We start from the raw sequence: 23,558 nt of genomic DNA, 5'->3' as shown, positions 1-23,558 counted from the left end.
TTAGAAAAAAATGCTTTCAAACACACTGATCAAAACAACTTAATTTGATACTCACAAACTTCAAGAGGCAAATATTCTCCCGGAGTGCACCTACGCATCCAGCAAAGCCGAGCACAAACATCACCATCCCAACCAAGAGGACGAGGTAAACAGGATCAAAGCCATGGAGGCGAGTGACCTTTGTAATGTCAGACAGAACACCCTGGTACACAAAAACATTTGACCATAATTAACAATTTCGTCTTCATAAACAGTTGTTAATATAAATGCATGATCAGGTCCAATTCAGTTTACACTCCAGATATAAAAGCATGTGATGCTTGCAGAAGGCTGAAAATGGAGATAACACTTAAGTTAAAATTCACACAAAATATTTCCAAGGCATTTCAATTATATGCTATCGGGAGAGATGGTGGGAGGTTAATGTAATGATGAAATTATGTTACTGTACAAGCTGTGCGTGATAATTACAGAAGTGATTTTTGTTGCACCATGTTACGTGCAGTGTGTTAAATATGCTAACTAAAAGCAACACTGACATTTTGACACAAACATATCATCTTGAAAGTTGTTTTGTCACTGGAATATTACTGTTTCAGTTTGGAATTTATAAAATGGTTACAATTTGCCATGCAATTCCTGAGTTTTTTCTCGTAGTGAGACTCTAATGAAAAGAAACTCCTGCTTGGTAAGATAGGATGGTGTTGTTGGATATTCTTAAAATAAAGAAAATTAGTTTTACAAAAACACAGCAGGAAAAATAAGACAGTGGGGTTGCAAAGTGTCATTTGTGCCCAGTAACAAGTCTGGACTCTGCAGTACACACAGGTAGCTTCCTTATTCATAGATCAGGATACATTAAGAACATCAGTTGCAGGTTACAAGTGTATACCCCACCAGGAGCATGGGACTTTCATGCTCAGCCTTTGGTCCCACGTGGTGACAATGCCAGACAAACACTCCAAGGACAAAAACACATTCCATACAGCATCATACTCATGGTGGAGTAGGGACACAGAAAACACAGGGAAAGCAAGACACAGCACGTAGCTTTTTCACTATCTAGAGTCCTCATAGGATGGCAGTGAAGTAGGAACTTAAGAGCTGAGATCATGTGTACTGTAATAAGGAGTGCAACCGCAACTCTGTTTTCTGGTCCAAGTCCATGGGATTTTGTGCTCAGCCTTTTGCGGAAGTGAGAAATGTTGGTATTTTCATTTATGACAATTTCTCTTTCTCCCCTCAAATTACAAATTCTTTATCCTACCAAGGATCTTAGCATTCTTAGTCCAAACATACAATCTTGGGAAAAAAGTCTGATATTACTCAGACTTGATAACAATAATTGTTCTGACCTTTAACATCTTGTAATATATGTATAGAATGCCGAAGCAGTGCTGAGAATTCTGGCCCTTACAAAAAAACCAGTTTGCCAGTTTTGGTGAGATTACAATGCCTGCTAGTATGTTAGTGCACCTAGTTCAAAGCATTTCGTACCCGCAAAAGTCAGGCTCAGGTGTGGTGACCCAGCCTTTTTGAATAAATACTCTGAGGTAAACTAACATGGACAGACTTCTGTGGAAAGGAAGCCCACCTCTAGAAAAATCTCTCCACCACATCCCCAGCCCGATGCGCAGACCCTGAAGATCGCCTTTTCAGAAACATTAAACCGTGCTGTTCCTCCAGCTCGGTCTGTAGCCTTTTAGGCATTACACATTCTCATACTATACCAGGACCAGTCCACATCTTGTGTGCATTAGTGCCAAGAAGTCCTTAGGCAAGTGAACACTCTATATATGAAGTAATACAGTTCAAAGAGAATTTATTGGGGCATTCACTCATGGAAATGATGCACAGGGAAGGCAAGCTGCTGTCTTTATTATTGAAAAGATACAAGTTATTGAACCAAATAAATTCTAATTATGCCAAGGAATGGTTTCCATATTGGTATAAACAATCTCGAGTCACAAAGGTTTTGGCACATATAATCAAAGCTTAGGCGAGCAAACAAGTGATGTGTGAGCAGAGAGTGGATTTTATTTTTCAGTGCTTATTCATTAAATCAGCTTCAGTGGACACTTACAGATCAGACTTAGGAATGTGGACAATCTCTCTGCAGTCATAATTGTAGGGGCAGCTACCGGACCGTGACTTTCTGGTAATGGACGTGCTAAAAGCGGTAAGAACACAAACTCTTACACGTAAAGGTATTCAGATTCTTCAAGTAATGTCGCCGCTAGAAAAAAAAAAGTATATCCTTTATAAAAACATCAGCATCTTTCTCGGGATGGAAAAGAAAGGCAACACGTACTTATTTCATGGGGCTATATGGTTAAATGTTTCTACATCAGTTAAAATGTTTTCATGATAGGAAGGAATTAAAAGCAAAACTTGCTTTTACGAATGTATGCAATGCACGGTTCTGAGATTCTGTGACTTGCATAGATTGCCTTGTGCACTCTTATTCAGTTTAGTGAATCAGAAAAATTGATTAAATTTGCAGGGTGAAAAGGTATGGAAACAGGACTCATTGGCTCCTGGGTCTTGGCTAGCAAAAAGCAACAACTCCATTCTGCTTCCTACGTATGAACAAAGTGTACAAACCGCCTGGATGGAAGGGGAGCTGCTCAATCTTTTCTGCCTCCATACCAGTAACTATTCAATGTCATCAAAAGATAAAGATGTACTGGTGTAGAAAAAAGTAGAAAACGAGTCCTGTGGCATCCATCTATCGGAAAAACGGTTACGTTATCACAGAAGAGAATAAACAATCCTTCCCCGGACAAGCTGAGTTCTGAAACACTGATTAAAGACAAAAGGCTAGATTCACAAAGGCCATCTGAGACAAAAGTCTAACTTTACGACTTTTGGTATTCACAGAGGTCATTTACGAGTCGCATCTTCACATCCGCAGTTGGGCCGAAATTTACAGCTTAGGTCTTACTCTCCACACCCGGGCTGTATTCTCTAGCTCAGGTAGTACTCTCCGGCCGTACTGTCCGGCTTGAGCCGGATGAAGTATAATCAATGGGTCAGAAAGCAATTTTTACAAAAAAGAACATTAGGAACGTGTGATCAACATTGGCCCCTCCTCCTCAGCACAATGGCATATGGGACTTAGAGTCCCCAACAAGGCGAGTCTGGTTCAGCGCGAACCACGCTGCAGGGGTTGACACGCATCGCAGGGCGGGATTAACATTGGCCCCTTCTCCTCAGGAGAATGGCATCTGAGACTTCGAATCCCCAACAAGGCGAGTCTGGTTCAGCACGAACCGCGCTGCAGGGGTTGACACGCATCGCAGGGCGGGATTAACATTGGCCCCTTCTCCTCAGGAGAATGGCATCTGAGACTTCGAATCCCCAACAAGGCGAGTCTGGTTCAGCACGTCAGACTCCCCTCAAATTGTCACCTTCTTACTAGAACAGTGCAAACGGGAACTATTTACCTTCCAAGTATCCCAATGAGGCTTATGCCTCACCACGTTTCAACCTTTTCATGTACCAGTCCCGTTTGCTTTTGAATATCTTCTTACACGAACTGCAGGCAACCTCTCATCTTTCAAAACTGCCTTCAATGCCCACCTTTTCTATACGTTCGAAATAACTACATGCTATTGTTTCTCACTCTCCTGCCTACCCATTAGTGCAAGTCCTTTTACATCCATGCTTACCTCAGTACCCTTCACCCGGTTATCCATTTACGCTGGGATGTACATCGCTACCAAAGTCGAACCTCTGGCAAGCTTTTTTTTTTTTTTTAGAAAAGCTATTTTCTCTGCACAAATAAACATAACAGATGTCAGTTATTGAAGCTGTACACGCGTAACGTGGATGGGCGAAAACCTAACTTTATTAAAGAAATTGTGGAGCAGCAAAACGATAATAAATAGTAAAAGCGGCATTTTTAACGACAGCCAGAAGGTGGCAATAGAGTACATCATTTCACAGAACCTCTTCCCGGCTCTGCAGTGGCCAGGCTTCCATTAAAAGCTCCAAGGGTCCGCACATTTTTGATGTCATAACCGCACAGAGCATCACAAGAGGTATAACCTGGGCCTTCAAAAAGAATGAAAAACCTCTCCAATTGACAGTTCATAATGGGATTTAAGATCAAAATCTTTCTATTGTGAGCATATATTAAGTCACTTGGGGTGGCAAAGCTGTATTTACAATGTTTTTTGCCTCATACCTTCTTTGACGTGTATTTCAATAATAAAAACAAGTGTCATCTCAAACTCATAAACGTAAGGCTTAAAAAAGTACAAATAGTGTTTTTTGTGTTTCGTTAATCTTAATCCACTCCCCATTTCATAAGGTCAATGAGAAATGTGAACTGGCTACGATTATAAATAGTGAGTTTTGTGGTGTGTCAGTGAGAAATGTGGTCTGGTCAACAGACACCCAACACTGTTAGTAGCCAACACACTGCAAGAGGGTCAGCAAATTAATAAGCTTTGTGATTAATTCATCACAATTCATGAGTGGATGAGGAAACTCGATCGTCAACGAGCTACAGAGTCGAACATTTAAATCATAATCTACCTTACACACGTTTTAGGTGCTTTGATGTCCAGTTGCAAGGTAGCAAAAATAAAAAAATAAACATACTGTACTTTATGACCAAGCCCTACCACCAACTCCTTCCTACAAGTGAGGCATCTGCCTCGAAAACAATGACGCACCAGAGTTTGCTAGAACAAGTGGGAATGCTGGCTGCCTTTGTCCCATCATGTTCTAACTCACTCTTCGCCTTAAACTTCCTGCCCTCCAACCACACACGATCACTCTATTAGACCCACTTGCGTTCCTTTCATGGGATCAGTTACCCCAAAGGACAAGCATGTGGCCAACTTCAAGCTTTGTAAGTCCACCATGTTCTTAAACTTTGGTTGGCTGAAAAAATACAGTGTCAGGCTTGCGATGGAAACAAAACTTCTGGTTCCATGTTTTATATTACTGTCACCGATGTTTACAGGGTTGAAAGGCTTACATACCAACACTGTGGCAATTTAAGTTGGAAAAGCTTCCTAGGTGAAGGATACAAGAGGTGGATTCACTGTACTCTACTTGGCGCGGATGGTGACGGCAGGTCGAACTAAGAGCCGATCTCTGTGAACAGCGGTCTTTCTTACTTTGCTCCTCATTGGCCAATCATCTGGACTATGGTTACAAACTTGCAATGCAGGTGGAAGCGTGGCCACGCTGCTCCCCATCAACAGTCTGGCAAGCCAAATAAAGGACCCGCTGTAGGCCTGCAGCCCAGTGTGTAGTTCCAGAAAGCTGCGTTGCTTTCGATTACTGGTTATGTTTTGACACCTTTTTACTTTCAATTAAGATCTTACCTGGGAACGGAGTTGCTGATAATGTGAGCTCTTGTTGCTGTTGATGCAGGTCGTATGAGTTAAGGCCCAGTCTCTTCGAGCAGATCCCAGAGGATCCGCTGTCTTATCTTGTTTGTTGCTTTTTTTGAGGGCATGTGACTGTGGGTGTAACCAAGGTGGCGCTACTCCTAATCAAAAGTCCATAAAGGGACCCCTGGAGTGCAAAGTGGAACTGCATGCTGCCGGTTTAAGGGTGAGTAAAGTAATGTAATATCTGAGTACTTGCTACCTTGCTCTTTCACACTAAACCCAAAGTCTTCAGAACCCTGGTTGTAACTTTTGTATTTTGGGTTGATTATTTTCGACTGAAAGTGGTTACTCGTGTGAACTCCTGGTGTGTTTAGGCATGTCTTAGATAAATACAGAGGTTGCTGTTGACATAGTGATCATCAAGCAGGGTGGATATTCCCCCGGGCCGTTGGCTGGTGATCCTTCTATTGATTCCGACTCAGCGCCTCCGCACCTTTCAGAACACAGGGAAGTTGTTGTCAATGTGCAAGCAATTCCTCTCTCCCTTTCTTTCGCTGAAGTCAAGGCACATAAGCAGTCTGTAGTAGGCGTGAGTACAACTGGGTAGCTAGACGCCAGTTTCACCAGGATTCAGTACTCCGCAGATGGATGGGGAGCGACATGAACTACAGGTAATCTGTCTCCTGGATAGTTTCCTCATTAACAGAGACCCCTTTTATTTTGTACAGCTACTATTCTGCTATCCCATTTTCTTGGAACTAATCAGAAGATACGGTTTACCAGATGCCTCATACGATAATAAATAGGGAAGCCTTATGAAAATCTGAATGTGTATTAATTAATGCCCACTCATAACTAGCACACGGGTAGAATGGTTTAGATGCCCCAATGATTACTGAATCAAAGTTGGGGGACGCTTCAGGCTGCAACTTTTCCTATTTTGGAATCTTACCATCATGACGAAGGGTAGCGCAATTCATGGGAAATTGTGTTCGGGTTGCTGTTCATATATATATATTGAAAAACTTAGATGTGCAACTCCACTTCGAACAACCAACTCAAACATGCGATTGCTTGGTTCCATCTGTCAGTGTGCATTCATCCTCCAGAATGCTTCAATAGTCTTCGAAAAATATCCTACTATAAGATTGTTTGCTTCTTATACAGCCAAACTTGAAACTGTTGATTCTCTATGATATTAGTTTATAGTTTTCAGACCCCTTGCAGTAAGGCTGCTCCGAAAGACACTTTTACTCATCATGAGTTAGGGCTAGACATCTGACAGGGGATGGAGACACCAATGGTTTGGTCAGACAACCAATAGATTACATTTTATATGGGGGAAGGTAATTTAGAAAACAAACATAGTAAACATAATAGACCAACATTTTAGAACTACAAAGCAATGAGTTGCATCTGTAGCCCTAGTTACCTACAGTGACCGAATTAGTTGGTCTCATTCTGGTAGCTTTTTGGAGCGGGGCAAAGTCCGATTTGCGTATGGCTGGGTCTGATTTGCGTATGGCTGGGTCTAATTAGAGGTGAGGTGGCATGGCATGGTGGGCACTAAAATGGTGGGTTAGAATGCTACCTTGAGCAATTGCCAGTGGTCAGACTATTTGTAAGTATTCCTCCCATAACCTTTTGTGTGCTCATTCTGGTAGCTCTAATTAGATGGTTGGATGATATGCCTTCTTACCATCTTTGTCGAAGAGTTCAGCTGACTAAAAGATTAACAGGTAAACAGGGCCAATAAATCACTAATTTGGTTCACTGAGGAATTCAAGACACTTCAGAGGGATGCTATAAAGGAGAAATGGGTTTGAAAAATGATGTGCGCAAATCAGAGCTGCAGAATAAAAGAAGATTGAGAAAATGGCCATTCAGGTGGGCAAAAAAGAATTTTTGGCTAAGCATATCATAGAAGACGAATACTCAAACTTTTTCAGGTCTTTTAAGAAATGATGAGACCTCTATTTCCAAACTTTCAGCTACTTGGTGTGATATCATGCAAGAGTATTTCCAGGTTAAAATAAAGCAAACTAAGACACAGTTGATCTCATGGATACCACACTAGAGCAGAACGTAAACTATGCTGTTAGTAGGCAGACGTCGACTGTCTACTCCTTGGAGACAACTCAAGTTGAAACCATCACAATCATAAAATCTCACAGGCCTACCTTTTGTCAGAGGGGCACTTGTCCTTCAAGAGTACGGAAAGTGTGACACAAAGAGCTGGACCCATGAATTACAGTAACTGTTAACAGCTCCTGCAAGGAGGGAATCTTCCCAGACGTTTTGAAATAGTCATGGGGAACACACCGTCCTGAAAAACGGCCTTAACTTGACAGCCCTGAAAAAGTATCTCAAACATTCCAGGATTCTTTAAGATAGTGAATTATGTCACTATGATTCTAGAGCTAAATGGCATACTTTGAGACAAGATATTAGGCTTTTATCATCAGGGAGGGGACAGAAACTACCCTGACTGAGGTTCACTCTATTGTTTTGAACATTGTGGACTCAGCACCCGTTATGCTGTTGGATTGATAAGATTATAACATATCGTGTCTACTATGTTGAAGGAATGAGTTACCTTTTCATGATGGCTTTGGTTTTTCCATGTTTCCTCGTTTCGTTTTTGACAAATTATAGGAAGAGCCTATTCTGAATGTGAAACCATTTCTGGGTCATTACGCAGTTAAGCGACAAAAATGCAACATGGCACCCTTTGAGAACGTTATGACATTGGGACGTTGTTGCATACAAGGTAGGATGTTGTGTTGAAAATTCTTTAAATATTTTTCTGAACAATTATTTCTTGAATATTCGGTAGCGATTAGTGACGCAAAACAGTTTCAGTTTTTTTCTTTAAGTCACCTTAATTTTTAGGTCTCGCCTGACCCAGCGTATGCGCTGGTCTGGCAAGACATTTAGTAGGTGGGTTTAGAAAGTGCTACCCACATTTTTGTGCTGGCCACAAGCTTCAGTGCACAATGGCGTGCACGCGCACAGCTGCTCCCCGCATTCCCCCCTCCCTTCTCGCCCAGCCATCTGCCTTTCCTGCGCCAGCCTTCAGCACCATGCCCCTCCCCCGCTGCTGCGCGCACATCCCTAGCGTGCTTTAGCGCGTCATCGCGATCACTTTCGCTTTCAGAGTGATCTTGATCGTGATGACTTTCGCTTAAGTCTCATGCATACGCGCGTGTTTTTTTATTTCCCACTCCCGGGCACCATTTGGTGCCCAGCAGAAAGGGCGCGCATTGCAACCTTGACCGCTTACAGTAAATCCATCCGTTTGTGGCCATTAATATATGTTTATGACTACTTTGTGAATCCGTTCCCGTGCTTTAGCATGTGCTTTTCTGTGACCAGTCATTGTCTTCAAGTGCACGAATCCAATTGTTCTGTGTATTTGAAGTGAAATAGGACTGCAGCTCCCAGGAGGCACTCTTTTGCCAAATGTAAGCTTCCTGCAGACATGCATTCAGGGCAGTGCCGCGATTCTTCATCTCATTTGACCTCATAGGTGGAAGGCTCCATGACATGTACAGCAACCGCAGCGTTGTCTCCGTGTGCATCAAAGCTAGGGTGACTCGGCGCAGTGAAAGTCTAGGCTGACCCATGTGACATGCTGTGCGATACGCCCCGGTTTCTCCATTTATGAGCTGGTGGAATCTGCTTGTATTTGTATTAAACAGTACATACGGGTCAGTCAGTGGCACTTGTGATAGGATGTACATGGATTGGCACTGTGTAACTGGGTGCCCGAAATTTCACGCTTAATGAAATTTCACCTAGGCTCCGGTGAACATGAAGACGGTGGCTGCTAAGTGAGTGCTTGCCTCCGTCCAGTTCTCACATAGAAACACCGAAATATCACCACGTCGGGTAATATATATCGCTCCTTTGTGGACGGGATCAGCAGAGAGGCCAGGACCTGACGGAGCATGGAACCATAACTCACCCTCCGCCCCTTTTCTCTTCTCCCCACTCACCGCTGCCCCTGAATTTGATTTTTTGCAGGGACGCAGCACTCGCTTTGTGACTTGTAACCTCAGCTGGTCAAGTGTAAAGTGGCGTTACACATCTTTTATCTTGTGTCTGTTTTTATGTACAGTGCTGGCCGTAAAGTGAGGAGGAGCGCGCAGTCGCGGCCTCGTCATTAGCAGGGCTTACCCTTCCAACCACACCCACAGATGCTTTTAGAAACTAGACTAAGCAGCAACGAAGTGGCAATTTCTTTCATTGTTTTCATTTCTTTCTTCGCTGCGTCTTTGTTTTGCGTTATGTACTCAGGATTGTCGTGGTGTTTGCCCAGCACACAACCACGTTCATTTCCCAGCAGCGTCACAGAAGGTTTCTGCATCAGAGTGGGCAAATTATTTCCCCAACTTATGTGAGCAGTATTTGCCTACTAGTTGGCAAGTGTATTTCCCCAGCAGCTTACCACAGTCTTTGTTAGGCAGTTTCCCCTCAGTATTTGCAAATAGTTTACCACAGTGTTGTCCTTTTGCCTGTCGCAGTACTTTGCCAGCAGATAATCACAGTATTTGCCTAACAGCTCGCCACTGTATTTGTCCTTAAGATTGCCTCGTGGCGCCCAGTAGCGGTCAGTCCCTGAAGTCATGGAGTACATGTTTCGTGAAGGATATGGAAGCCCCCACCCATGTACTGCCCCTTCTTTAGCTTTGATTTTACTCGTACTAATGTGACATGAATTTAATAAGACCCCTGAGTCTTAGTGAGTCCTAACGAGCCCATGTTACAGACCAATAGCTCCACAGGAAGTGTCTTTGGGCAAACTCTAGGTGTTAAATATATTAACATATTATGGAACCTTTTACTGATCCAGCACCATCTCCCCTGGAGATGCCCTTGATAATTACTACCATTCCAGCAGAGACCCAGAAGGGCCATTGCACGATGTCTGAGCTTCTAGAACTTGTTCTCAACGATAAGACAGAATACCCACAAGAGAGCTCTCTGCGAAAACAGCCATCATAAGAGATAGTGGACTGACACAAGAACTCTATCTCCTTGAAGGCGGTACGTTTTTTCCCCTCAAAAAGTCACCACTAGTATTGCCATTATGTTTTTGACCATTGGATGAAATCACCACTTTTCCGCCATGTCCTTGCAAGCGTCACAGTTATTTTGAACATCCCAATGGTGACCACACGTATATAGCCTTTAGTAAAACATTTTTGGTTTCAAATCCGTTTATTGAGTATTAATTGAACATACACAAAAACAAGCATTGGCATAGCCAATAGGTCTCGCCTTTGGGACCTTATAAGTGTTTAACCATGCAACAGTTAATGTTGTTGCACCAAGGATATTGTGCTGCACAACTAAATACCTATAAGGTCCCAAAAGCGAGATCTATTGGCTATGCTAATGCTTGTTATGTATGCTGTGAGTCTTGTACAGTTTGGGAGCTCTGCTAATTCAGATGCCTAGTGTGAAGTAGGGATCGTGATATCTGTGTTAGGCCCCAGTTGAGAATTGGTATGCATATATTACAATTGGTTTGATTTGTTATTAAAAGGGACTTTAGTAAATACGAGTACTAAGTAGGGTTCTTTGTTGACAACAATTTGGGACCTCCAGATGTAAAATAATTAGAGGACATGCTCTGATAATACACTGAGCGGCTCAAATGCATCCAATATCTGATACGTACATCTTGAGCATCTCCTTTGATTAGCGCTTTGCCTTAGTGAATAAAGTTAATCCTACTGCCTTCCCACTGAATGTAGAATGTCCTTGGATTCACAGGGAGTTTTTTTAATTATAATTTAAACTAATAATTTTCTGACAATTAAAGTGCCATAGGAAGAGAGGCTTTGTTCCAGCTCTGATTCTGAAAAGAAAAACACAGTTCTATAGAGTGCTACGATTCCTGGATGAGATCCTTAGAATGAACTGACTAAGGTGTAGGTATAGTTTTGGTTATGTGAGGAACTGTTGTTTATTATATGGGTGCTGTGCGACCTCACAATGTAATAAACTCACAAACCTGTCTATGGTACAGTCAGGTCTTTTGTAAAACTTTAGCTCCACCCTGGGTAACTGTAGCTTCGAGCAGTCAGGCTTGAACCTGTGCAAATGAATCAGTGCAAAGCTTTTAGATGCACCAAAACAATTGAATGCAAAAAAACCACGGTGTAAAGGAAATCCAACACCAATTTATATGAATTGCTAGACTCCAAAGCAAACAAAATCCATCAGAGAGTTCCAAAGATACAAATTATTAAGCAAATCGTAAATCCCTGATTTTTCACTCTAATCACAAACAAGCATTGGTTAGCGGTTACTTTGAAAACGTTGGAAAACTTTTGTAAAGTTGCAATTGTTGCTCCAGCCCGCGTTTGGGCAATCAACTCTGGCAGGGAACAAGTTACAGGAGTCAGTAAGCTTAACAGGAAAGTTACCTTCCAGTCCAGTTCCAGACGCTATGGGTGAACCATTATAGACATCAATGAAGTGGTCATGATGCAAGGGCTACAGGATGCTGAAGATGCTGATCTGGACAACGGGGGTCTTCCTAGGGCCACCCTTCAGTCTACAAACACAGTGGGGTTACTTTGGATACAGGAGTGGCTGTCCCTCAAAGTCCTGGTGAAATCCTGCCAAAAAACAGTTGTCACTGGTCTAATGAAAACGCCATACGAGATCGACCAAGCACTGATGGCTGAGTTGGTCTGCCCTGGTATTCAGAGAACCCGCCAGGTGTTGAGCCACCAGGGTTATGCCTGGATGTTCCAGCCATTTCCAGAGGCGGTGAGCCTCCTGACAAAGGGTCCACGACCCCACACCGCCCTGTTTGTTGCAGTACCACATGGTGGTGGTGATGTCTGTGAACACCTGCACTATTTTCCCTTTGAGAGAGGGAAGGAATGCCTTCAGTGCGAGTCCGATCGCCTGGAGCTCCAGCAACTTGATATGGAGCCTGGACTCTGCCTGAGACCAGACACCTAATATCTCCGCCTCCGCCAGATGGCCGCACCATCCCAGGAGTGACACATCAGTCACTACCGTTATATCTGGTTAGGGAGAGGGCAGTAGGGGCTCCTGGAGGGAGTGCCGTGGGGGGGGGTAAGGCAGGGAGGGGGAGGGAGGGTGGGGTAGTAAACTCCGGCTCTCAGCCGACCATAGTAATGTGAATAAATTAAGTAATCGAATTTCCTTGCGTGCGCTGAAACGCATTTGCAGTTTCAACGCGCGCAATGAAATTAGTTTTATTTATTTATTTACATTACTGAGGTCGGCCGTGAGCCGGAGTTTACTACCCCCCACCCTGCCCCTCCCCCGCCGCGCAGCACTCCCTCCACGAGCCGCTACTGGGAGAGGGATCTCCCTCTGACCCAATCTTGGTTTGTTAACCACCACGGCAGCTGTGTCTGGACATAGCGGGAAAGATTCCCCTGATGCTACGCCCACTGGAACTTCAGGTCCCACTGCGGAACCTGCATATGCCACCTGGCATGATCCACCAGCAGGACGTAGGAGGCCGTGATGCCCAGCAGCCTCAGAGTCATTCTCACCAAAATCTGGGATAGAGGCTGAAACATCGGTGTATCAGCCCGAATATCCTGGACTCGCTGTTCGGGAGGATAGACCCAAAACTGCACAGTGTCCAGAACAGCTCAGATGAAAGGGAGAGTCTGAGAGGGAGTCAGGTGTGACTTTGGCACGCTTGTAGTGAACGCAAGTGAATGCAGCAGGTCTGCCGTAGTCTAGAGGTGGGAGACGACAGCCTGGGTGGAGCCCACCTTCAACAGCCAGTCGTCGAGATAGGGGAAGACTGGAAACCCTGATCTGCACAGATGAGCTGTGCCCACCACCATCACCTTTGTGAATACCTGAGGGGCACTGGTAAGGCCAAAGGGGAGCACGGTGGACTGAAAGTGCTCGTGGCCCACCACGAACCGCAGATAGCGTTTGTGGGTGGCAGGACAGGAATGTGGAAATAAGCATCCTGCAAGTCCAACGCCACAATCCAGTCTCCGGGGTCAAGGACACACAGGACTTGGGCTACTGTGAGCATCTTGAACTTCTCCTTCTGGAGGAAGCGGTTGAGAGCCCAAAGGTCTATAATAGGATGCACATCTTTGTCCTTCTTGGGCACCAGAAAGTAGCGGGAATAGGCACGACTACACTTTTGGCACAGGGACCCTTCATTAGCTCCCTCGGACAAAAGAGCGGAGACTTTCTGGTGGAGAATTGTTAAATGATCCTCCAACATGCGATCGTAAGACGGTGGCATGGAGGGAGGGGTAATCTCGAAGGGGAGGGAGAAGCCCCTTTGGACGATTTGCACAACCCAGCTGTCGGACGTGATGGATTGCCAGTGGAGGAAGTGATGGCGAAGCCTGCCTCCAACTGGCTGAAGATGGGCTAGGAATCTTTGGAGGGAGTGGGAGGAAGGGAGATGGCGGACTGGCCCACCTGCTGGCTCCCAGACCCGTGAGGACACTGGGTCCCATGCCCTCGGCCACGCAGAGGCTAGGCAGCTTGGACAAGCCGGTGGCTAGACTGGACCGGACATGGTTGGACGCCCCTTCCGTAGCCACGAAAGGGACAATAAACAGACTAGAGTGAACAAGAAGGCGCAGTGAGGCCCACAGATCTGTCCGTAGCGCAAGAGTCTTTAAAACCCTGAGTATGCTTTGTCACCAAAAAGATGACAGCCATCAAAGGGCATGTTCATCAAGGTTGACTGGACAACCCCCGAAAAGCCAGATGTTCTCAACTAGGAGTAGTGTGTAAGGGCTACCGACGTGGCAATCGTTCGGCCCAGTGAGTCAATGGTATTCAGTCCACACCTAATGGCAAATTTGGCTGCGTCTCTCCCATCTGCAACTGCCTGGGAGAGAACGGCCCGAGCCTCCTGCGGGCACTGAGGCAGCACCTGTGCGACAGTATCCCAGAGGGAATGGGTGTAGCAGACCAAGAGGCACGTGGTATTCACCTACCGCAGTGCCAAGCTGAAGGAAGAGAACATTCGCTTTCAAAGATGGTCCAGCTTCTTGGATTCTCTATCTGGAGGAGCACAAGGGAACGCGCCAAGCTCTCAGGGGAAGGGTGTCGGGTCAGGAACACTGGGTCACCCTGGGCCGGGTGGTGGCGGTGGGCAATTATCCTTTCCACAGGAGCCCCTGTGCTGGGCTTGGACCAAGTGCCCAGGAGGACATCAGTAAGTGCTTCATTGACTGGTGATAGGGGTTCAGAGGAGGAAGCCGCAGGCCGACGCACCTTTGTCAGGAGGTCAGTCCTGACTGCCACCGAAAGGAGCTTAAGGCCAAGGACCTCAGCTGCCCATCTCACCACCACAGCATAGGATGCTCCCTACTCCGTAGCCACGGTAGGGAAATAAAGCAAACCAGTGTCTGGAGAGGTGTCCAGACCACTGGCATCACACAGGTTCTCTCGCCAGTCCAGTTCTTCCAGCTGGTCAATTAAAGGGTCCAGCGACCCCTCCCAGTCCTCATCACCACCCTCTGGTCGACAGGGAACATCAGGGATGAACAAGGGAACAAAAGTACCCTCCGGCGTCGGCCAAGGTCGGTCCGACTCCCTGTCAAACTCTGGGATGAGGATGGGGACGGCGTCGGCCGGGTACACAGCCAGCGTCAGCAGCATCTTAATCCAGACCGGTGCCGCGGAAGGTCGAGTGAGATTGACCGGCATCAATCTGGATCCAGGCCTGGATCGTCGGGGGTCATTCTGCGCTGGAGCCACTGACATCAAGCCCAGGACCCCTGAACCGCTCCGCGAGGCCAAAGACACGCCGGCAGAGTCGGGCTGCCTAAAGACGAGATGTAAGGCCTTGTAAAATTGTCTAAGTTGGGCACGGGATGCTCTGGCTCCCAGAAAGGGTGGGAGGCATGGAGTCGTCCCTGAAACCGGCACTGGAGACAGATCCTTCGAGCGACGACGCCCTGAGTCCATCGTCGTGTCAGCCGACTGACGGGGAGAAAGTGAAGAGCGTTTGTGCTTCTTTGCCTTCTTCTTGCGCTTCGACTTACCAGAGGACCTCGACGACGGAGTGCGACGAGGAGTGGGGCCTCCGCAAACAACCTCATGACCTTCCTCTCAAATGAGACTGGAAGCGACGCGGAGCAGACTTCCGGGCCTCCAACAACTTTCGGACCTCTCCCGCAAAGTATTCAGGTGCATGGCCTGGCACTCGGAGCACAACTTTGGGTCGTAGTTACGCTCTAGACACCACAAGCACACGAGGTGCGGATCCGTCACAGACATCTTGTGACAGGAACCGCAGGGCTTGAAGCCGGTCTGACGTTAGGACAACCCTTGCGCACAAGGAGTCCAAGACTCAAAAAGTAGTCAACAAAAGTTGCAAAAAGCTAGCCAAAAAATGGCTAAGGGGTAGCTCTCTCTGGATCTGTGCTAGGCTGGAGTGGAAAAAGAAAGAACTGACGTCGGCGCACAGGGGCAGCATCTAAGTAGGCACCGTGACATCATTTCGGCAACGACGATGCCGATGACTGACGCAAGTCGACCGATGCCACCTACTGACGTGCAGGGGTATTGCCGAAGAAAACAATTCCGGATCCAGACTGATGCCTGGAGTAAATTCTAAGGTAAGGAATCTGGAAATAACAGTTTATCAGATAGGGACAAGCTCCACATACTTTCCTTGCAAACAGAAAGGAGCATGAGCACAAGATCTGCCCACTTCTTGCAGAGAAGTTTGGGAAGGGAGGAGAACTATTCATTGTATGGAGGAAGATAAGCCTCTTTATTTCTGCCAGATGTTCTGGAGATGCTGACCTAGGAAGAAGGTCTGAATGACAGCTACAGGAATTTTAGTGTGATGCCACTGTAGGCAATCAAGATTGCTCAAGTGAAATACCCATTGCTTCCTCATGATAAATTCCATAAACCGAAAGGGGTAGTAGCACCCAACGGTGCCATGCAAGTGAGAAGTCCTTATTCAACAGAGAAGCAATACCTACAATTCTTAATAGCAGAATTTAGGCTCCAAAGGTAGTGTCCAGGGATATCACCTAGAGGAAAAGGACTGCATCAATTGAACTCTGAGAGAGACTGCTAAAAAGGGATTGGGAGGGGGAAGAAACCAGCCTGCATGAGACACTGTTCTGCTAAATAGAGAAACCAACCTTGAAGTCAATTTAAGAAAGATATAGGAGGGTGAATGCCCTGGCCTGGTAAACAAATAACAGTAAGTGCAATCCTTTGTGGCAAAGTGATGGGGCTGGAGGAAGATGAGAAGGCAGGCATTGGGGCAGGTCTGAGGAAGGCCGGGATCGCGTATGCATTGAGCCTTCTCAGCTGCTGTATAAAATAACGCTAGTCCCACCAAGTACAGAGATAAGACACTGTACATGTACAAAAGATGAGACACTGAGAACCTATGCCTGCTCATTTTTAACACTTCCTCAACAGACCACATCGTAACAGCACAACAAGGCCATTTCATCAGTACTTATTTTAATATTTCCCAATATTTCCCTATTTTGTCTTCCTTAATTGGTAAACAATGAATGTGACTATGGATATTGCCAACAACATTAATAAACAATCTCATTGATGATACCTATTGACTTTGGCAATGAATTTTAGCCAAGCTGTACCACAGTGCAGCTGTGTAGCATGGTAGAAAATGATGTTTATAAAAAAAGTACTATGATGCAGCCGTTGTGTCATTTTGTAGGATGGGAGTGCTTACAAACTTAGGTGAGCTTTTTTCCCCATTGTTATTTACCAATCCGGGATGGATTAGTAAATAAAAACGTACTCAAAATGTACTGTTGTTGATATAGCGCTAACGCATTTTTTTTTTATTTTAAAAAAAAACCAGAAAGTGGGTTGGAATGGGAAATGGGCGATGGGACGAGGCAACACGGACGAGAGAGGACTGGAATTAAGTATGATGGTGGCAGGACAGAAGGCCAAACGAGAGGCAACAGGGGAAGCACACGGACAATGGAGGATGGGTGATGGAGAAGCACAGAAACAGAGGGCAGACAGGGAAGCGCACAGGCAATGGAGGGTGGGCAGACGGGGATGGTGAAACACACGGACAATGGCGGTAGACAGGCATGGGGAAGTAAACAGAGTGAGCGGGCAGGGATGGGGGAAGCACACAGACAATGGAGGGGTTTGAGGGACCAATAACGGCAACAGAAGATGTGGTGAAGAAAGCAAGAATAGCAACTGAGGGAGGGGGAGAAGGAGGAGAGAAACACAAGGGTAGAGAGAAACAAGGGTAGAAAGAAGACGAGAGCTGGAAAACACATGCACTATCGTACCGGGCTTAACTCAAATGAAAAAAATGAGTTCTAAAAAAAAGAGCAGGAAAAGTTTGAGAAGTTGGCCTGGCATATGCTGTCCACTAGTTATAGGGGACACCTCGCACCAGTCCAATTCGACTCTTAAGGTGATAGGTTTACAGATAACCTTTAAAGAAAGCTATCCTAGTGGTAGCTGTGGAGAGCAGCCTTCAGGCTAAATCTTGAAGGAGTGTTAAGCTTATTGTTTTACCATAGATAACCTCTTGAATAACCAAATGAAAGAGTAGTCCACACAGGTATATATATATAAAATATATGTATTTATTCTAAGAATAATCCCACTAGTCTCTTTATGAAACTAGAGGGAAAGATACAATTCAAACAAGCATTGATAGTTACAATAAATAGCACTGGTATCATAGGGCCCCAGTGGGGGGACCAAACCATATATTAAAAAAGGGGTGTAAGAACCACGACAATTCTACAGACAGTGCCTAGGGCACTTAGGGTCGCTGGCCCCTTTACGAAACCACCCAAGGTAGTGAGGAAGGGGACCCACAGGAGACGCGTGCAGTGGTATAAACTACTGTCGGGATCTCTATTAAACCCTATGGAGAATGTCGCGGTTGGAAATTGCAAGAATCTATACACTTCTAGCAGGAGTTCAAGTTCAGCAGCTTAGAGTTAAGTTCTTTGAGGGCCCACACCCACGATAGTACAGAGGTACCACTGTTACCTGCCCCAGGAAAGCCGGGTGCATAGGTTGTTTTCGATGTCGGGTCGCGATCTCGTTTTCAATGGAAAAAGGTGAAGAACTGCTGCTGGCGTGAAGCGTCATCGATGTCGTGTAGATTGAAGATGTAGATCTTGAAGGTAAGGACCTGAAAGCAGAAGGGACAGAGTCTGGGTCACGGCACAGTGACCAGGGGGCTCAGGAGAAAGAGCCCTTCAATGTCGGGTGCTTCCCGGTGGAAGATGGGTAGCTTGGATCAGCAGCCACGGAGTCCAGGAGGCTTCAAGGAATGCCAGCTTCTGGAGGGCGACTGTCCCACGAAGAATGAAGGCCGCTGCGGTATTAGTGTCCAGATTGGATCTACTAAGCCTTGGCAACCACAACCCACGCAAGGATCACAAAACCGCTACGGTGCAGACCCACGATGTCTAAGCAAGGTCTCCAGCGAGGAGACTGTAGTGCAGGCCTGGAGCAACCAGGGGAGCCCTTTAAAGTAAAGATTGACCTCCGCTAGGGCCCACCAGTCGAGTGACAAGGGACCGTGGGAGGTGTCAATTTGGAGTACGTAAAGATGAGCCCATGGGTCGCCGGAGCGGGCTAGGGCGTCGTCCTTTGGCACAAGTAACGCTGAGAGGTTGGCTCAATAATGGGCCAAGGCACAACTTCCCCACTGGTCGGGGTCATGTACTGTGCAAGAGGTGGCCGGTGTCTTGGGGTATTGGGGATCTCGGCACCCACGGGGTCCACGGTGCTGAGCTTTGCTGTGCACACTCTCTGGCCTCTGGGATGCTTGGAAACCCACCTCAGGGTAGGCAGAAGTCTTCGATGTCCGTAGGAGCAGCGGAGTTCCAACCGGGTCACTTGCAGTGTTTCAGGTGCCTGCCAAGCAGGGGGGTAACTCCTTTACCCCAAGGGAGATTTCTTCATTCAGCTGTGCGGCAGCAAGTCGAAGTTCAAGTCTGTGAAGTCTAAGACTAATCTGGGGCTCTGGGGACCCTGCACCCACCTTTATCCAGAGATTAGGGGAGTGTCTGAATCAGAGCCCACCAATGAGAGTTCAGGCGGGAAAGGGTGGCTACACCCTCTCCCCTTTGTGTGTTTTCCCGCCTGGGCAGGGGACAGGATGCCCCTGAACCGGTTTGAGGCGGTGTATGCAGAAGTAGGCACTGGAAAAGCCTACGTGCAAGTCTGAAAGACATCCTATGGTGCACCCACCCAGTTCCAATCCACATAGTCTGTCTGGGGAGGTGGGAACACCTCCCTGCAACAAGATCCCTATTGTCCAGCTGCCGTGGCTGGAGTTCTGCCCAGCAACAGGCAGCCAGAGTCGTGTGGGTGGCGGGTAGTATCCATTTTGTACTACGTGTGCACTTTTTTAAGTTATCCAACCATGAAGTTTTATTTAAGGTTAAAAGGTTTACACATTCAAAATCATCAAAAGTAGTTTCAATCAGTAATCCCTAAACAACAGTATTAATCAATAGCAAGATCAAATCAATATGTCATATGAGCAAGAGGGTCAATTAGTATAATGTCTCAAAAAGAAAGTCCGAGTAAAATTACTTCTCCCATGAAGGGAGCACCCTACCCCCCTAAGTCGGGGAAAGGTTCTGCAGGTTCTTAATTCACATGCACACTGCAGTAGCTTAAATCAAACAATTTAAACATTTGATACACCTATGCATGGTTCCCATAAAATGCCCCAATCAGGTTAAGGCACAAATAGATAAACTGAGGTCATTTTCTCAAGCTCTTACACAATGAAGCTTCTCTAAGCATCCTTTAGACTTAGTTCTCTGCAAATAATGAGATACACTGGACAGCCTATACTCTGCAAGCGCTCTATAACAGCTCATTAGCACATTCTACAATTATCAGGGAAAAGGAAAACATTCCACGTTAAAACGAAAACAAGCACATAGTAAAATTTTAACTGTGGAGTAAGCTTCCCCTTTAAATAAAGTCATGATTAGAAACAAGATGATAACCAGGTGTTAACCGTTTTAAACACAGGCCTACATTAACTATGGCCAACCTCAACGTGAATAATACATTATACATGTGTGTGCACACATGTTAACGTTGGTATTAATGCAAAACATTTACTATGTAGCATTCACCTTCAATCCCTCTCTCTGGAGGCTCTGGGAGTCACCACAAATTAAGCCCACATCTCACTGCAAATCTCCCCTTAGAAAACAGTTGTCAACTTTTTTTTTTTTTTTTTTTTTATTGTCCTCATCTCACCATAAGCGTCTGCAATATCAACGGAAAGCCCTTTCCAACCTAAGCACCCTCGGGCTTCTGTTTACTGCGTTAGCTTAGACCAAACCAGGCCAGCTTCTTGGTACGAGTCTTGGTGTAATCATTGGACCAAAAATGGGAACTTTAGACCAACCTCATTATGATGCCCCAAGATAAAAGTGATAACCAGATGTTTTGGTTATGGTCCTTTGAACATCCCTGGCCTAATCGGGCCATACTAAATGCAGCTGCCAGCCAGTTCTCGTACAACGGGGGATTAGGGTCTTTCCACAGTTTACGTGTGCACTTTTAAATTGGTGTCTAAAATCTGCCGCTTTTACCATATCACCCCTCTAGCAGGGGGGAATCATGCCCTCACTCCCATGGTTGGATTGGGGGTATGATTCCTACATGTTTGACACCAAACACGACTTGGTTCTGTGCAGCCACTCTCAAGTTATCACGCTATCGCGATTACTTATAATGCGGTTTAGAGTATATGGTATGGCTGCACTACAAACAACCCAGCAATAGTTTAACAAAGGTTGCAGAGGGGCCCTACTCAGGTAGGAGTTCCCCCTCACACACATCTCAGCACCCTGCCTTGTAGGATTAGCAAGGCCTAGCTTAGGGGTAACCTATGAGGATATATGTGTTGTATTAAGTGGGATACAGGGTACCTATATCCCTGTAAGGGGTGCAAGCACCACCTTACCCAGACTACAGTAGTGTTCTGGTGGTGTCAGTTTGTATGGCTGTCCCAGGGGTGGCACAATAAGTGCTGCAGCCCCTGGTAGGCCTCTGAGGGACCCATGCCCTGGGTACCTAGGGTACCATCTACAAGGGGCTGATAGGGTGTCCTCAGTATCCAATTGGTATGTGCCTAGGGTACTCACATCAGTTTAGTGAGGAAGCAGATAGGTTGGGGTCCTGGATAGCAGGGCCACAGCCTGGCTAGAGTCAGAAAACAGTCAAAACATCAGCAAAAAGTTGGGGGCAACTATGCAGTCGATGCCACTCTCCTACAGAAAGGGTACAAGCAATGGGTCCATACTCAAGGGAAGGGACAATCAGCAGAAAAGGAAGGAAAGCTCATAGAAGCTGATGAATAAGAAGCATACCACCAATGAGTGCGACAAAGCCAATCAAAAATAAGAAATGTACAGGCATTAAACCCTCTGTACGCTTACAATATGGTTCACAACCACCAGTCTTAGGCTACAGATAAAAATGTAATGTTATCAATTTGCATTTTATTCTGTAAATTCAAGTTTACACGTTCTCCAGGGAGAGGCTTATAACTGGTAAGGTGTAAATGTGACTGTTTTTATTTTTCTCCAAAGGGATTATTAATTGAAAATGCAATGTACACTATGGTTGCTCTTAGAGAATGCGAAAACACAAATAGTGATAAGACCCAATTCATATCCCTACCTTTTCACTCCAGGCCCAAAGTCCCACTGCGAGAAGGAGGACTCCAGATAGCTGAAAGAAAAATAACATTAACTTTAAAACCTTTTATTAAAAGGCCAGGGAGCAAATATTCTTCAAAACAACAGCACAGCCCAAATCCAACAGACATCACGCATGATTATGAATTCATACACATCGGTCAAACAATCATTAAATCTCTACAAATCGGAATAAGATAGTGTTAAGAAGAGGCCTAGAAACAAAACACCCAAAGACTTTCCAAATAACCTTTGGTGTATGGCTGTTTTTAGCAGTTTTAGCATGTTGCCAGAGTATGACTGCAAAAGGCGGTCACACATGCACTGGCTCATCTAGGCTTCCCAAGTAACCAAAACTCGGGTACTATCAAAGAGAGATGGGTAATGCCACAACTTTGAGCACATTTTCGCTGGGACATTTTTTGTGTATGTAGATTTAAGCAACATTAATTTATCTGAAAACGCTAACTGTAATTTAAAAGCGGTCATATATATTATATTTAACATAATAGTCCACCTTTGTTGATTACCATATATAGGACAGACAATAAAAACTGTTAGATGCAGAATCACTGAACATGGTACCCGTTTTAAAGACAAATTATTGATAGAACCATTGGTAACCCACCCAAGAAGTAGAAAAACAACAGTCTGGAAATAATCTGTTGTGTGGGGAATCTCTGTTCAGGTTAATAAAATTGGGGATAAACAGTGTCCTCTAGGCAGTTAATCTGAGGACAAACTTAGTTGCTATTCCAAGGGCCATTAAATGCATGAAACATTAAATAATGTAAATCGTTGAAAGCTTGTTAATGACTATTTTATTATAATCAATAATAATTATGAAAACCACTTCATAGTGATCTCTAAAGCCTTATTCCTATTGATAAATTATACAGACCATAAATAAGTGCTGTGGTGTCAGTGTAAAACGTAAAGAGCTAAATTAGTGTCAAAGAAGTGAAAGAGGACACACTTATAGTAACTGTTTGGGCACATATGGTTTTATTTTTTAACGTTATTCCATTCGTTTTTTCTTTAATTGCATCATGGCATATACTTGGATATTTTGCGCTCCTTAGTCTACTATCAATAACCTAAAAATGTTGTGCTGATGAAGGACACTCAATTAACAAGCTCTGGCAAAGCCAACTGGTCCCAGCTTTTCTATCTATTGTTTTTTGACCAATACTGTGTAGCACCAGCAATAATAGTAACTGGAGATGGGAGTGGAGTGGGTGTAAGTACAGCCCCCTAGGTAGGGGCTGTTGCGTGACGTGTCCAGAAAGACACTACAGACAGCAACAACGCAAATGGGCCCAGCTCAAGGACGACATTCAACGTTCATTCATTAAATAAGTGCTGCTGAGCAATAACGCCATCTATTTGGGTTGCAACAGCAAGAGACCACTTCCCTTTGTGGTGCATGCGCAATGTAAACAGCACATATTTTTGAGCTCGGAAGAAGTATTCAACTAAAACGCTGTGATTTCTC

At 45.3% G+C, this 23,558-nt stretch overlaps 1 protein-coding gene across 1 annotated transcript in view; it reads right to left on the bottom strand.

Annotated features, from left to right (window-relative positions):
• TSPAN14 (tetraspanin 14) overlaps window positions 1–23,558 on the bottom strand; it is a 306,394-nt gene that overhangs the window by 64,317 nt on the left and 218,519 nt on the right. Inside the window, exons 3-4 of the mRNA XM_085608121.1 lie at window positions 22,047–22,097; window positions 56–202 (exon numbers count right to left, since the gene is read on the bottom strand). Of these exons, the coding sequence (XP_085464247.1) occupies window positions 56–202; window positions 22,047–22,097 (198 nt within the window). The remainder of the gene's footprint in view (window positions 1–55; window positions 203–22,046; window positions 22,098–23,558) is intronic.

Source organism: Triturus cristatus, chromosome 1_2, assembly GCF_964204655.1.
Source record: "Triturus cristatus chromosome 1_2, aTriCri1.1, whole genome shotgun sequence".
Classification (NCBI taxonomy): domain Eukaryota; kingdom Metazoa; phylum Chordata; class Amphibia; order Caudata; family Salamandridae; genus Triturus; species Triturus cristatus.
Note: the sequence above shows the minus strand (reverse complement) of the source record. Positions and strands in the feature narration are given on the sequence as shown.